Genomic DNA, 13,275 nt, shown 5'->3' on the forward strand with positions numbered 1-13,275 from the left:
TTCGAGGAATTAAGATGCTTAATGTGGAGTTTACAGCCGGCCCTAACAAAGCACCATTTTGTTTCCAGCTTCATCGGCAGACTCAAGGATGAGCTGAGACCCACGGTCAAAATGATGCAGCTTGCAACAGCGAAGCAGGCTGCTGAGAAGGTAAGGCTTCAGGGGCTTGCCTTGGAAACAATTTACAATAAGTATGCGCTCTCAATGGAAATTCAGCCTTCGTTCAATCAACAACTGGGAGGATATCAAGGAGATGTGAATTCTAGGGTTTTATTCTAACCCTAATGCAGCTAAATCATTTACTATGGAGCAAAGAAGGAAGTTAGGATTATGCTATAAATGTGGAGATAAATTCAGTCCCGGTCACCAATGTCGAAGACAGTTGCTGCATGTGGAAGGAGTAGAGGATGAAAACAGAGAAGAAGAACCAGCAGGGATTGGGTGACAGAGAAGACACAGTTGTAATAAGTTTTATGGGGTCAAAAAACCTCTTTAGGAGGGGGAGTTGTCATGACCCCAAGGGCATTAGTAGTAATTGTTCTTTTGCATGTATTCTGTTGAAATATATACACTGGTTTAGGTGATTACTTAGACAAGAACAGAATCCTCTCCCAATTCTCTAATATTCTCCTGGATTGAAACAGAATATAAATCAATCACTATAAGAATTGAAAGAACAGATAAAGAACAAAACATAAATGTAAGGCAAACCACATGAGACAAGCGGATTATCCTAGTTCAGATTGCAATGGTTGCAACCCTACATCTAGCGTCCAAACACCCACCAAGAGCAGCCTTTTTTATTGCCAAGAATGATCACTACAACAACATGAACGATTTCCCCTATTCTCGAGTATATCCAACACTCACTCCCCAAGATTACAAAGCTATCATGCTCACTAGCCTTTCTCTCAGAATGAATATGCACTCATTACAATAGAATGAGAATAACTTGCACACACCCGGCTGCCCCATTCCCTCTATTTATAGAATAGGGTGGACATCCCAATGAAGACTATAGATAATTACAGTTTAACCCCATAATTTTCACTAATTTCACATGAGATACAATTTCCTATCTAAACCTTCAATAGCCACTTGTGTGCACTGCCTTCACTGATCTTCTAGGAATGACTTTATCGTATACTCGAGACGACAACATAACATATAATTTAGGCTATTGTAGTGTTGTACTTCAGTTTGTTAATAACTGATAGGATGTAACAGCCTATAAATAGGCTAAAGAGTGGAGAAGAGGCAGCTGATGAATACATTTTACTTCTGTTTCTCTCTCTTAATTCTCCCTCCATTCTTCTGAATTCCCCCTCCTTCTGCTTTCTCCCTCTCTTTCTATTCTCTCACTCCCGGTTTCTTCCTTAATTCCCTTTCACATCCTTGGAAAACCCTAGGAATGTGACAACAATGCCATTCAGCACGAATTTGTTATTGGTTTCAATTGATTTAGCTTTCACTGGCCGGTAGGACCAGCCTTGACTCAATGACCATGCTATCAAATTGTGGCCATAAATAACAGACCGTGTTACCTGTACACCAGGCATCAGTATCAAGCTGTTGCTTGGAAGCAGCCTCTTGTAACTGCTCATTTACCATTTAAGTTTTATACACCTGAACGTTTGAACTGATAAATGCATGATCTGATCCCAGTTAATTTAATATCCATTTATTGCTAAATATGCCATTCACATCTCCAAATTTGTAATGTGCTTTTGAAATTTATATGTTTTTGAAGAATTCATATGGCAGAATGTGTCTTGTGGTCAATCAAACCAATAGATGAAGGTCTTGCTGGTTTAAGTTTATGTAGTTCCTTTTGAACTAGAACCTATTGTTGTATATTTCTTCCATCTTCTTGAAATGACAAAGCCATTTTGGAAGTCTGGTTTGTTGGTTGGCTTTTCATCAATTATCGAGTTTGGGTCATCAGTTTTGTCTTTTTTGTGTTTTTTTTTTTCCCTGGAGGGAGAATATGCAGCCGTGCATTCTTTATTGACAACCTCTTTGATGTTTGTCCCCGGTCCTCATTTCAAGAAATGTCCTTTTGCAGGCAGACAAGAAAGATGTTGTTGGTCTGCAGGAACAGGTAATGCAAAATTCTGATGGTACTTCTTGAACTTGAGATTGGATTCTGGATGTCATATATAACTAAGACTCGGGATGTTCAGCTTTTTGTCAGAAAAGTGATTGAGCTTCACGACAAATACCTGGCATATGTAGTTGACTGTTTCATGAACCATACTCTTTTCCACAAGGTCCGTTCTAAGATATTGTTGCATGATTGTGCTTTCCATGTTACTATTCCCGTGCCAACATTTTCTCTTCGTTTGCTTAGGCACTCAAGGAGGCTTTTGAAATCTTCTGCAATAAGGGTGTTGGTGGAAGCTCAAGTGCGGAACTGCTGGCCACTTTTTGTGATAATATTCTGAAGAAGGGTGGGAGTGAGAAATTGAGTGATGAAGCCATTGAAGAAACACTTGAGAAGGTATTCTGTTTTCCTCGTGGAAAGGATTTTCACTTATTCTCAAGATATAGGAAGGTGTAATTGAATCTCTTTCCAATTTGCAGGTAGTAAAGTTGCTTGCTTATATTAGTGACAAGGATCTGTTTGCCGAATTTTATAGGTAATATTATTTAATATTTGAGTTGGTCTCCTTAAAGTGATTATAGAAATACAGTGGATTAGGTTCTTGGATAATTATTTTGCTTTACAACTTCTGGCAGAAAGAAGCTTGCCCGACGCTTACTTTTTGACAAGAGTGCTAATGACGAGCATGAGAGAAGTATTCTTACAAAGCTGAAGCAGCAGTGTGGTGGTCAGTTCACATCAAAGATGGAGGGGATGGCAAGTTGCCTGCAGCCATACTGTCTGCAATTCATGCTTTAAGATATTATTGTGATACTGATGGAGAGAACTATTTTTGCTTTGATGTCTTCCAGGTCACAGATTTGACTTTGGCAAGGGAAAATCAAGCCTACTTTGAGGAGTATCTCAGCAAGAACCCAAATCCAAATCCAGGGATTGACTTGACTGTTACTGTCCTGACTACTGGATTTTGGCCAAGTTACAAGTCTTTTGATCTCAATCTCCCTGCAGAAATGGTATGCTTTTGGATTTTATTCCATAGGCAATTAAGAATTAGAAATCCTTTTGGTAATATTTGTAGTATACTGCACAGGAAAGCATCCTGATAGACATTTTTTATTTAATTCATTTCTGCCCCAGGTTAGGTGTGTTGAAGTTTTTAGAGAATTCTATCAAACAAAAACAAAGCACAGAAAACTTACATGGATATATTCATTGGGTACGTGTAACATCAATGGAAAATTTGAACCCAAAACCATGGAACTCATTGTGACAACCTACCAGGTATTACTGAATTTTTTTTTCCCCCTTTTTTCTGGGTATCCATAGACTTTATGTTTCTTAATATAGAGGTTAAGCTTAAACATTTTATCTCTGCAGGCCTCTGCTCTGCTGCTCTTTAATGCCTCAGACAGATTAAGTTATCAGGAAATCATGACTCAGTTAAACCTGACGGATGATGATGTTGTTAGACTGCTTCATTCCCTTTCATGTGCGAAGTATAAGATTCTTAACAAAGAGCCAAACACCAAAGCAATCTCCCCGACTGATTACTTTGAGTTTAACTCCAGGTTCACTGACAAGATGAGAAGGATAAAGGTATTGTGACGTTCTCCATTTTGAACTTAATATCCTATTTATGTCTTTTTGGCCCCTCTTGACTGATCCAGTGAGCGGGATGCTAAAATGCTCCAAAATGCAGATTCCTCTACCTCCTGTGGATGAGAAGAAAAAGGTAATTGAAGATGTTGACAAGGACAGAAGGTATGCTATCGATGCTTCAATTGTGCGTATCATGAAGAGTCGGAAAGTTTTGGGCCACCAACAGTTGGTTATGGAGTGTGTTGAGCAGTTAGGCCGCATGTTCAAGGTACCATCAGAAAACTTCCTTTTGACCTATGTTTTTTTTTTTTTTTTTTCCTCTCTTTTTTTAATGTTTCCTTAGTTCTAACAAAAAATGTTTCCTATGAACTGCACTCCAAATCAACAGCCTGACTTCAAGGCTATCAAGAAAAGGATTGAAGATCTAATCACTAGGGACTATCTGGAAAGGGACAAGGAGAACCCTAACCTGTTCAAGTACTTGGCATGATTTGGCCAGTTGACATGACAGCCCATTTTTAGTATATCGTTTTGGTGCTGGAACTAGCCCCAACAGTAGAGAAAGGTCAGATCATGATGATGGGACGGGGCTCAGTTAGAGCACAAACAAAACTGCTGTAAATTTTGTCGCTGTTGGATGGCCTGGTCTGCCGATGGCGCAACACCGGGAGCTTGACAAGTCTTGTATATTTTTCCCTAAAAGGCAGGCGCGAACAATATGTTAAAAATGCCATGCCTGTTCTATATATGGAAACAATTGTATTTTATCTGTGTGTTCTATTTAGTTTTTAGTGCACCAGCAAGGGGACCGACCATCTGTCTATTAGTGAAATATCTCTCTATCAATGATGCATGCTTGTTCTCCACGGCTTATTTCAGTTTGCCCTGACCTGCCCTCCGCTTCCCCCTCCTGTAAACAAAGATTGTAATTTATCCTGTTAAATCTTGCTCTAGCCGGCAGTCTAACTTCTTACCTTTGTTTAGCTTGTCATATATATCCAAGGAATACTTTGTCTTGAGCAAGTTGTGGGTTTGTGTACCATGTTTTAGCTTTGAATTCTTTGATAGATGGATCAGAAAGAAATGGATGTCATATTCCTATCTATCGCTATATATACTGTTGTGTTCTATCCTTCCCTATGTAGCTGATCAATAGTCGTCCTACTTTTTGTTTTCCACAGTGCGGGCGGGCGGGCGATAATCAGTGATTGGAGGTCAACAACATAATTCATCCCATTTTAGTTATTAGTGTTTGCAGCTTAGTTAGATGTTATGATCTTGCTCCTAGGCATCTGTTCCCTTTCTTCTATTTTAGCGACTTACAAAAGTTGCTCAAAGATCTTGTGGGGCCCATTTGCTTCAAATACAGCTAAATTTTTTTTTTTTTTCCAAGTGAAAAATGGATTCTCAAAGGAGCCCTTTCACGAATCGACATGTTTAGAGAAAGATTTTCATTTTGAGTCTTCTCATGAATAGTCTTTTTCCATCTTTGTGAGATTAGTTGATTGATTATTATTAGGTTATCTTGAGTTTCAAGGATGGAAGAATTAATAATATTATTATTAAACCTTAAAAGAGATATTATAATTCTATGGATTGACACTTGAGTGTAGTGAGAAAATGTTAAAAGTGGATTTTATCCCGTTGAGTCTGTCTTAATATATAGAAAAGGTGATTAGGTCCATTCTTACAGCATGTAAACATCACTTAAAATCTAAACTAACTCTATTAAAAATAAAATAAAATAAAGTAATCCCTTCAGCTTTTCAGAAAGTCTTTCATAATCACTTATGCTAATGGCATGTTAGAGAGGGGAGAGGAGAAGCAAACACTACATGCCATTTTGATGATGATGATTTTTGGGGTTCATATTCCAAAAAAATACTAGCATTTTCATATTTTCGTAGCCTTGTATATGACGCCCTGCCAGTCTAGAGATATTTCTTTCCAAAAATTAGACCTAGAAAATTACTTTCTAATTCAAATTTTGAATCTTCTGTGCTTACGCTCCCATAATCCTGGAGCTATGACCTCCTCCCAAGAACCACAGGTAAGTAAATTCGAGTTTGATTTTAGTCAGCAAAGTCAGTATTGACTCTAACGATGCACAATCTAGAAGGAATTACATCACTTACATAAAAGCTGTACCTCCCACTACTCGAATTTGCGACGTCCTTACCACCCGTTCCCTCTTCCACCACTAAGCTACCCCGTGGGGGTATCTTCTTCCTTCTTTCTGCCGACATGCCATGGTCCTTGAGCAATTTTCCAACTTTGTTGCCATGTCAAGCCAACCTTCTCTTAATGTTTAAAAATTACCTCTGTTTGGTGCTCTGCTGCTTCTCAACATGCCCTTTTGTCAATTCAACTTAAAATCATCGAAAGCACATTTTAAGTTGCTTTCCTACTGCTATCACACCAGTAATTTAATAGGAGCCGCCACTGAAAAAGTTCAGTCTCTTTGAGGAGTTGTTATTTTCCATGTTTGTAAATATTTCAGAAAGGAAACTTGTGGTGGTGGTCATAGGTTCAGCCTATATGATGGCATGCATATGCTTCTTTCCATGTTACAGCTTTTAATTGAGACCAATTTGCTGAGAAAAACTAGCACATTATAAGAGTCCCCTAGCTTCCACTAATAGGCAGATGTGAAGAGCTTTTACACAAAGGAGTACTACTACGAATGAGACCAACCCTTGCAAGTACTGAAGAAGATATATTCATGGAGAGTACAGCAAGCACTATGTGAGAAACAAGCTTCAGGGCAAAGGCATAGAATGCCCCAATTCATAAAGCCTGTCTCCTTCTTTGTCGGTCACTCTTGCATCTCCCATTAGTTAGAACCCGTTGGGTTCATTAAAATCAGAAGGAAAAAGAAACCAAAAAAACAAATCATGGTCCTTTAAGAACAATACACAACTCATCAAGCCTTATCCCCCATAGTGAGGAAACAAAATCTCTTAGCCAAAAAGGCAAAAGGGAAAATAGAGGAAGAAAAGGAAACAAGAGTTGAGATTTCTTAGAAGAGGGTGAACCGGCACCCATGTATTCTCTTCTTTAAGTATCTCAATGTTGATTGCAAGTGCAATATTTGGAAGAGGGTGAACCGGCACCCATGTATTCTCTTCTTTAAGTATCTCAATGTTGATTGCAAGTGCAATATTTGGAAGAGGGTGAACTGGCACCCATGTATTCTCTTCTTTAAGTATCTCAAGGCTTACCAAGCAACCTTTTCCTTACTCCTTAGTGCAACACTGTGAGGGCACTTCACTCGTACAACTTGAACAGCTTACCCTAAACATCTCCTCAAAAAGTGTCTTTGTTCAATCCAAGACTTGTAGCTGTACAACTAAGCAACTTTTAGCTCACACTAATCACTCTAGAATTTCACTCGACGAGCAAAAAAGGTAAAACGTGTAAAAAAAGAGAGCCCAGAGCACGAAACAGTTTCCATCTTGGGATGGGGAGGGTAGGTTCGTAAATAGCGAAAGTACTCAGCTTCTATGAGCCATAGTTCAGGAGCTTGCATTGAGAATGTTGTATGCATATACATACCTGAAAGAATCCCCCTCTCCTCACAGGAAACTTGCAGCTTTGAGATTTCAATTTGGAACTCTTCTTTGTTGTTAGTCTTTAGAAGCGTGGGTGAATCAATAACAGGTATGTTGCTAGATGAAGGCACTTCTCTCTCTCTCTCTCTCTCTCTCTCATGAGGCTTCGAAACTTTATCTAAAATTGAGTTCTCAAAAATCAGCAACAATGTCGTCAAGGAGCTAATATATCTTGGCCTGTGACTGCTATTAAACCTTTTGACACCAAGATTGATTTGGTACGTTCAAATTGTACAGCTTGGCTTGGAACAATCCTCTTCTGGAAGCTAAAGCGAATAAGTAATGGGCTTCTTGCAATATATAATGGAGGATTCACATATCCCATTTTATTGACAAGAAAATCCATGATTCACCATCATGCACCATGGGGCATGGGCTCTTCCTAAAAGCCACAACACAAGAATCTCAACATCAGTAGATTTTGGTCATTGCCCCCGAGATGCACCAATTGCCGATAGAAGAGTTTCATCATCGTAGCAGGATTAAACCCAGTCTTGTTTACCTCCTTCACAACCTGTCTAAACTCGTCTGGAAATGAAATCTCTAGTCTTGAGATAATAATAATGTATTGAAGATATTATGATTATTTTTAATTTCTAACAAAAAATTTTTATTATAACTTTATATACTTTCTATATATATGTATACAAGTCTTTGTATGAATATTTTTATACAAGAAAAAGTTTTGACAACCAAAAAATTAGCACATTTTTTTATTTAAGTTATTATTTCTTTTTTGCATACATTGGGTAAGTTCTTATATCATTCGGAACTTTAGTAAAGGAGTAACTAAATTCACGATACTGAAACTTTGAGATTTTAAATTCACAAATACTATCACCTACCATTAAACTACAAACTACAAATCCAGTAATTAATATCAATAATGTATTTATATGCTTGCTTACATGGCCAAGGAAACTAATGATTTAAATGTTACACATTTCACTGGTGTATTAAGAAAAAATAATTAGCCACGTGGCTTCTCCATAATGGCCTTATCAAAGCATGTACTTCCTTAACACAGCAAAAACACAATAGTTCTTCGTGTGGTTCAAAGAGGGTGAGCCCTGGAAGGAATGGAAATATTGCCTCTTTGCGAATTGAAAGTTAGGAGTTTGAATTATGTAAATAATGGCTTTGCAGACCTAAGGGTACAAAAATAACTTGATATTTCAATCCACCAACAATATAATTCCTTTTCCCTAGCGCTTTCTTCTCTGTGACAAATAACATCTACTCAGCATATATCTCACCATATTCAGCATCTATTCCTGTGTTGACTTACTGATTGACCAACCAATGAAAAATAGTATACGCATCAAAGGGTTGTTTGGCAAACTCACATTTTCCTTCTATATATATAAACAACTCCTTGTGTATTTTTAATTCAGTATCCCACCATATTCAACATCTATTCAGGAACACGCACAGTATCCTAGAATTCTGGTCTCAAAACTATCAAAAACGACACAGTAATGATGGTGATTAAAATTATTGACTACAACATTCATGGAAAAATAAACTTGCATATTTGTAATAATTCAACTAGATATGATTTAGTGGGTAGAGAATGGCCAAGGAGAGTTTTTGTGGGCATCGGAGAAGAACATTAAAGCAGAGCACAACATATGTATGGGGAAAGGGAAATGCAAATGCAACTGATTGGCTAATAGACACTTTCCTAGCTGACCAGACACTGTCTTAACCTATAGGTTCATACATAGAAGGTCCACATATTTAACAAAATAACATATTTTATTGGACCTCCAAGTATAAATATCTGAAGTTAACAAGCATCAAGCTACAAAAACTACAAAATGAAAGACTAAAGGCACCAAGTTGTGTAACTTCAAGTTCCATTTGCCCTGACTAGCTTTCAAGAAGATCAATTTGGGTGTTTTCCGGGTCATATTGACAGTAACTGCGTTAGAGGAAAGCTCTGGAGAATTGAAGAGAGAGAGAGATAGGTTGATTCCTTACTTTGCAAGACAGTGCTTTTTTTTATACAACTTCAATAGCTCCGGAGCTTGTCTCTCATGAGGCTTCAAAAATCTATCTAGAAATGACTTTTCGGATATCTGCAGTGCTGTCGTCAAGCGAAAATCTTGGTCTGTGACTAAACCTTTCGACACCAGAACTTCATAAACAGCATACCTTGGAAAAATTCTCCTCTCTAAGCTGAAGCTAGTAAGGATTGGGATTTTTGCAATAACTGAGGGTTCGTATCCTACTTTATTCACAAAAAAATTCATCACCCGCATAATTTTATACTCTGATGCCACCAAACAATATGGATGCTTCCTAAAAGCCAAAAGAATCTCATTATCAGACCAACCCCAAGTCTTATAAACCTGAATCTTCTTATTCCATGTTGATTTACTCATTGTTCTCAACGCAACAATTGCTAACATGAAGTTAACTCTTGCAGGATTAAAACCCATTTTCTTTACCTCCTCCACAACCTGTTGAAATCTATTGGTGCCTGAAATGAATGCTCTAGGTTGGTACTGCAAAACAGTCACAATATTCTTAGCAGGCACACCAGCATGTTGTAGAATTTCAATGTTAGGTTGCAAACAAGTTTCAAGATCACACAAAACAATATCACCCCAACGTTTAATAGCAGCAATAGCCTTCTCTTCGGATTCCAAAAAACTGGAAAGGAAACTGAAAGATGGCAATATTTGGTTCTCCAAACTTCTTGTCAACATAGCGGGCGTTCTGGACAATATTTCAGCAATATCTGTTGTGGGAATGCCCTTAGACTTGAGAAATTCAACTTTGGGCAAAAGGGTCTTGTCGAGATTGCTTGAGAGGACGACAGGACGCCTCGTGATGCATCTTGTGATCTGAGTTTTGGTGAATCCATGGTTCTTCAAGAATGCCAGAACAGAGTCTGGCTTAACAGGGGCTTGAAATTTGACATACTTGGAAGCCGAGATAGCCTTTTCTGGATCAAACCCACATGTGTTTACGAGGTAATTCGCACTGAATGAGACTTGATTTTGAGAAGCTTCTTCAACTTGGATGGATGAAGAAGAAAACCGGCGGTGGGTTATTGGCGAAGAAGAAGCCACTCTTACTTCAACCCTTACTACTACTACTACTACTTGGCCTAGAATTTTGCAGATAGACATTGACGAAGAAGAAATTCCAGCAGAGGGGGAAACAGAAACAGTAACTCACCGGTTTTGCAGAGAGGCTCTTCACGATCTTGACAGAAACACCTCCCCCGAAGACGACGGCTAGAAATTTTAGTTTTCTACAGAAGAACGAACCCTAGCCCGAAGAGGGAAATTTGCAAAAATAGGACTTTTGGTACTAATTTTTTTAAAAATAGGACACTTTACAAATTTTTACAAAATTAGGGCTTTTGAAACGTGTTTCGAATAAAAACTAGTGCATCACCCGTGCGATGCACGGATATCACAAGAAAAAAAAATAATCATTAAAGTAGAAGTTACATAATTTAGTAGTTATAACAAATTAACATCATAATAAAAAAATAAAAAATAAACAAAATAATCATATTGCAATCATGAGAAATAAACAAACATACAACAAAATTAGTTATTTAATTATTCCGGAATATGTATGCCCCTTTTTGTCTGACATTTTTTTTTTTTTTTTAACTTTTTTTATACTTTTATCATGGTCTTTCTACTAACATATATATATATGTCTTTAACAAAAAATTGTATCCAACGTCTATAGTATTTGTGACTTATTAGAGTGAGATTAACGTCTACCATTTCTAATACACTATTTTTATTTTGATACACAAAACACTAAAAATGTGGCATGTCTTATTCTAAACTCTCAGTAACAAGGTAATTACTTCGTATAAATGGTGATTTCTTGATTCATTTTATTAATTATTTGATTGAAGATATTTCTCGTTCGTTATGATTTCAATATTGTGTATGTTATTAAAATATAGCTCAATTATGATAAATTCTTGTGTAATATGCTGAAAAGAATAATTTGTTCAGTGAAAAAAAAAAGAATGCGGGTAATAATGTACTTAGGAACGTTAAATAGAAAAAGAAATAAGCAAATACATAAGTGTGAATCAGTAAAAAAGAAAAAGAAAAAACTAAATAATAAAAGAAAACAAAAAACATATAGATCAAACAAATTACCTAGATATAAATCCAGCAACAACCAAAATATTTAAAAATAAAAAATCTGCAAACCAAGTTTACCTTGCATAAGAAATTATAACAAAAGCCAACAAATAAAATTCAGTAGTAATTAACAAAACAACCTCAAAAGTTTTATAGGAATAGGTCATAATAATAAAAAAAAAAAAAACATTGTAATCCGAAACCAATTAGATAAACTTTTTTCAGTTATCTTCCTTCTTGATCATCAATCGAATCTTCTTAGTTGTATTAGTCAACAAATTGCCAAAGAGAGCCTTTTTGGCAAAACACTCTTCATAGTTTTCCAATGTATCTATAACTCACGACCCGACTTCAGCGACGTAGTAACCTCATCATTAGATGAAGAAATCTAGAATATAATGTCATTAATTAGTACTTACATCATACATATTAGGAACCCCCAAACTTATTTTACAAATATAGATATTAAATTCTAAAAATTGATGAAACACATTTTTCTCCTCAATTTCGGTCTTTTCAATTTTTTAATAAAGTTCAGACTTTTACTGTTGAGAAATATGAGCATAACACGTTAGAACATGTTTTAGCACATAGTCATTCTTAACACATTGCAAACCTTAAACACTATACTAACTTGACTTGTTTTTAACACATTGCAAACCTTAAAACCTTAAAATTATAACATTTAAAATTATAAAAAAATAAATTTAAACTAATAAAACTATATATAAAATAAAGATAATTTAAATAATTAATTAATTATATGAATGATAATAATCAAAATTTCAAAATTGATTATCCATACATGAATTCATATATTTCTCCTAACAATCAATTATCACATTCAAAACATGTCAAATTTTTAAAAAATCAACCAAAAAAAATTAAAAAATAAAATTATAACATTTAAGTTATATATAAAATTATAACATTTAAAATTATAAAAAAATAAATTTAAATTAATTAAATTATATATATATAAAATAAAGATAATTTAAATAATCAATTAATTATAATAATCAAATTTTCAAAATTGATTATCTATACATGATTTCACATCTTCTTCCTGATAATTAATTACAACATTCAAGATAAGTCAAAATTTTTAGAAAGTAACAAAAAAAAAAAAAACTATTAACTGAAAAACTTAGGCTGCGTTTTCTTTGTTGTTTTCAAGTCATTTTTTATTTTCGATTTCTAAAATGATGAAAACGCATTTTTTTATTATTTTTAAAAATATATTTTTGAAAATAAGAAAAAAATTATAAAGAAAACTCAAAACAACAAAAAGTTATTTTGAATTCATCCAAAATAAACTCTAAACTCAAAACATATTTATTTATTCATATTTTATTATTGTAATGAGAAAAAATATTACAAAATTCATTAACTTTAAAATGTATATATATTTTTAATAATATATTAATATTAAATATTTCAAATTTATTGAATAAAATATTTTTAAAATTTTAAAAGGAACACGTTTTCTAATTTTTTATTTTGAGAAATACTTTTTTTAAAATGATAAAGAGAACGTGTTTTTAATTTTCTAAAAATAGATTATCAAAACAGAAAACTAAAAATTAATTCAAAATTCAAAACTAAAAATTGAAAAATAAAGAGAACACAGTCTTAATGTTAAAACAACTTGTAAAAAATTAAATTGTTACACAAAATCTGTTCACTTTGACATAACTTTACATATTCATTATACATACATGAGTCAACTTTTTAAGAAAATAACAAAAAAAAAAAGTTAAAAAATAAAATTATAATATTTAAGCTATATATAAAATTATAACATTTAAAATTATAAAAAATATATTTAAAT

General features: G+C 34.8%; 2 protein-coding genes across 2 annotated transcripts in view; one reads left to right on the plus strand and one right to left on the minus strand.

The window, feature by feature from the left end:
- Positions 1-4,806, plus strand: part of LOC127811519 (cullin-1) — a 34,528-nt gene extending 29,722 nt beyond the window's left edge. Inside the window, exons 11-20 of the mRNA XM_052351450.1 lie at positions 2,066-2,101; positions 2,184-2,270; positions 2,351-2,500; positions 2,584-2,639; positions 2,740-2,860; positions 2,956-3,117; positions 3,242-3,385; positions 3,482-3,700; positions 3,804-3,971; positions 4,092-4,806. Of these exons, the coding sequence (XP_052207410.1) occupies positions 2,066-2,101; positions 2,184-2,270; positions 2,351-2,500; positions 2,584-2,639; positions 2,740-2,860; positions 2,956-3,117; positions 3,242-3,385; positions 3,482-3,700; positions 3,804-3,971; positions 4,092-4,193 (1,245 nt within the window). The 3' untranslated portion in view covers positions 4,194-4,806. The remainder of the gene's footprint in view (positions 1-2,065; positions 2,102-2,183; positions 2,271-2,350; positions 2,501-2,583; positions 2,640-2,739; positions 2,861-2,955; positions 3,118-3,241; positions 3,386-3,481; positions 3,701-3,803; positions 3,972-4,091) is intronic.
- A 3,317-nt stretch (positions 4,807-8,123) lies between these two features.
- On the minus strand, positions 8,124-10,631 carry LOC127810902 (transcription termination factor MTERF8, chloroplastic-like). The gene is made up of 2 exons (XM_052350494.1): positions 9,298-10,631; positions 8,124-8,384 (listed from the first exon to the last, which is right to left on the minus strand). Exons 1-2 carry the CDS (start codon positions 10,452-10,454, stop codon positions 8,369-8,371), a joined length of 1,173 nt encoding a protein of 390 aa, XP_052206454.1. The 5' UTR covers positions 10,455-10,631; the 3' UTR covers positions 8,124-8,368.
- Between the last annotated feature and the right edge of the window lie 2,644 nt (positions 10,632-13,275).

This window comes from Diospyros lotus, chromosome 10 (assembly GCF_014633365.1).
Source record: "Diospyros lotus cultivar Yz01 chromosome 10, ASM1463336v1, whole genome shotgun sequence".
NCBI classification, from domain to species: domain Eukaryota; kingdom Viridiplantae; phylum Streptophyta; class Magnoliopsida; order Ericales; family Ebenaceae; genus Diospyros; species Diospyros lotus.

Bases quoted from the DNA above. Each gene is read 5' to 3' on its own strand.
- LOC127810902 (XM_052350494.1), bottom strand. From the start codon at position 10,454: ATGTCTATCTGCAAAATTCTAGGCCAAGTAGTAGTAGTAGTAGTAAGG.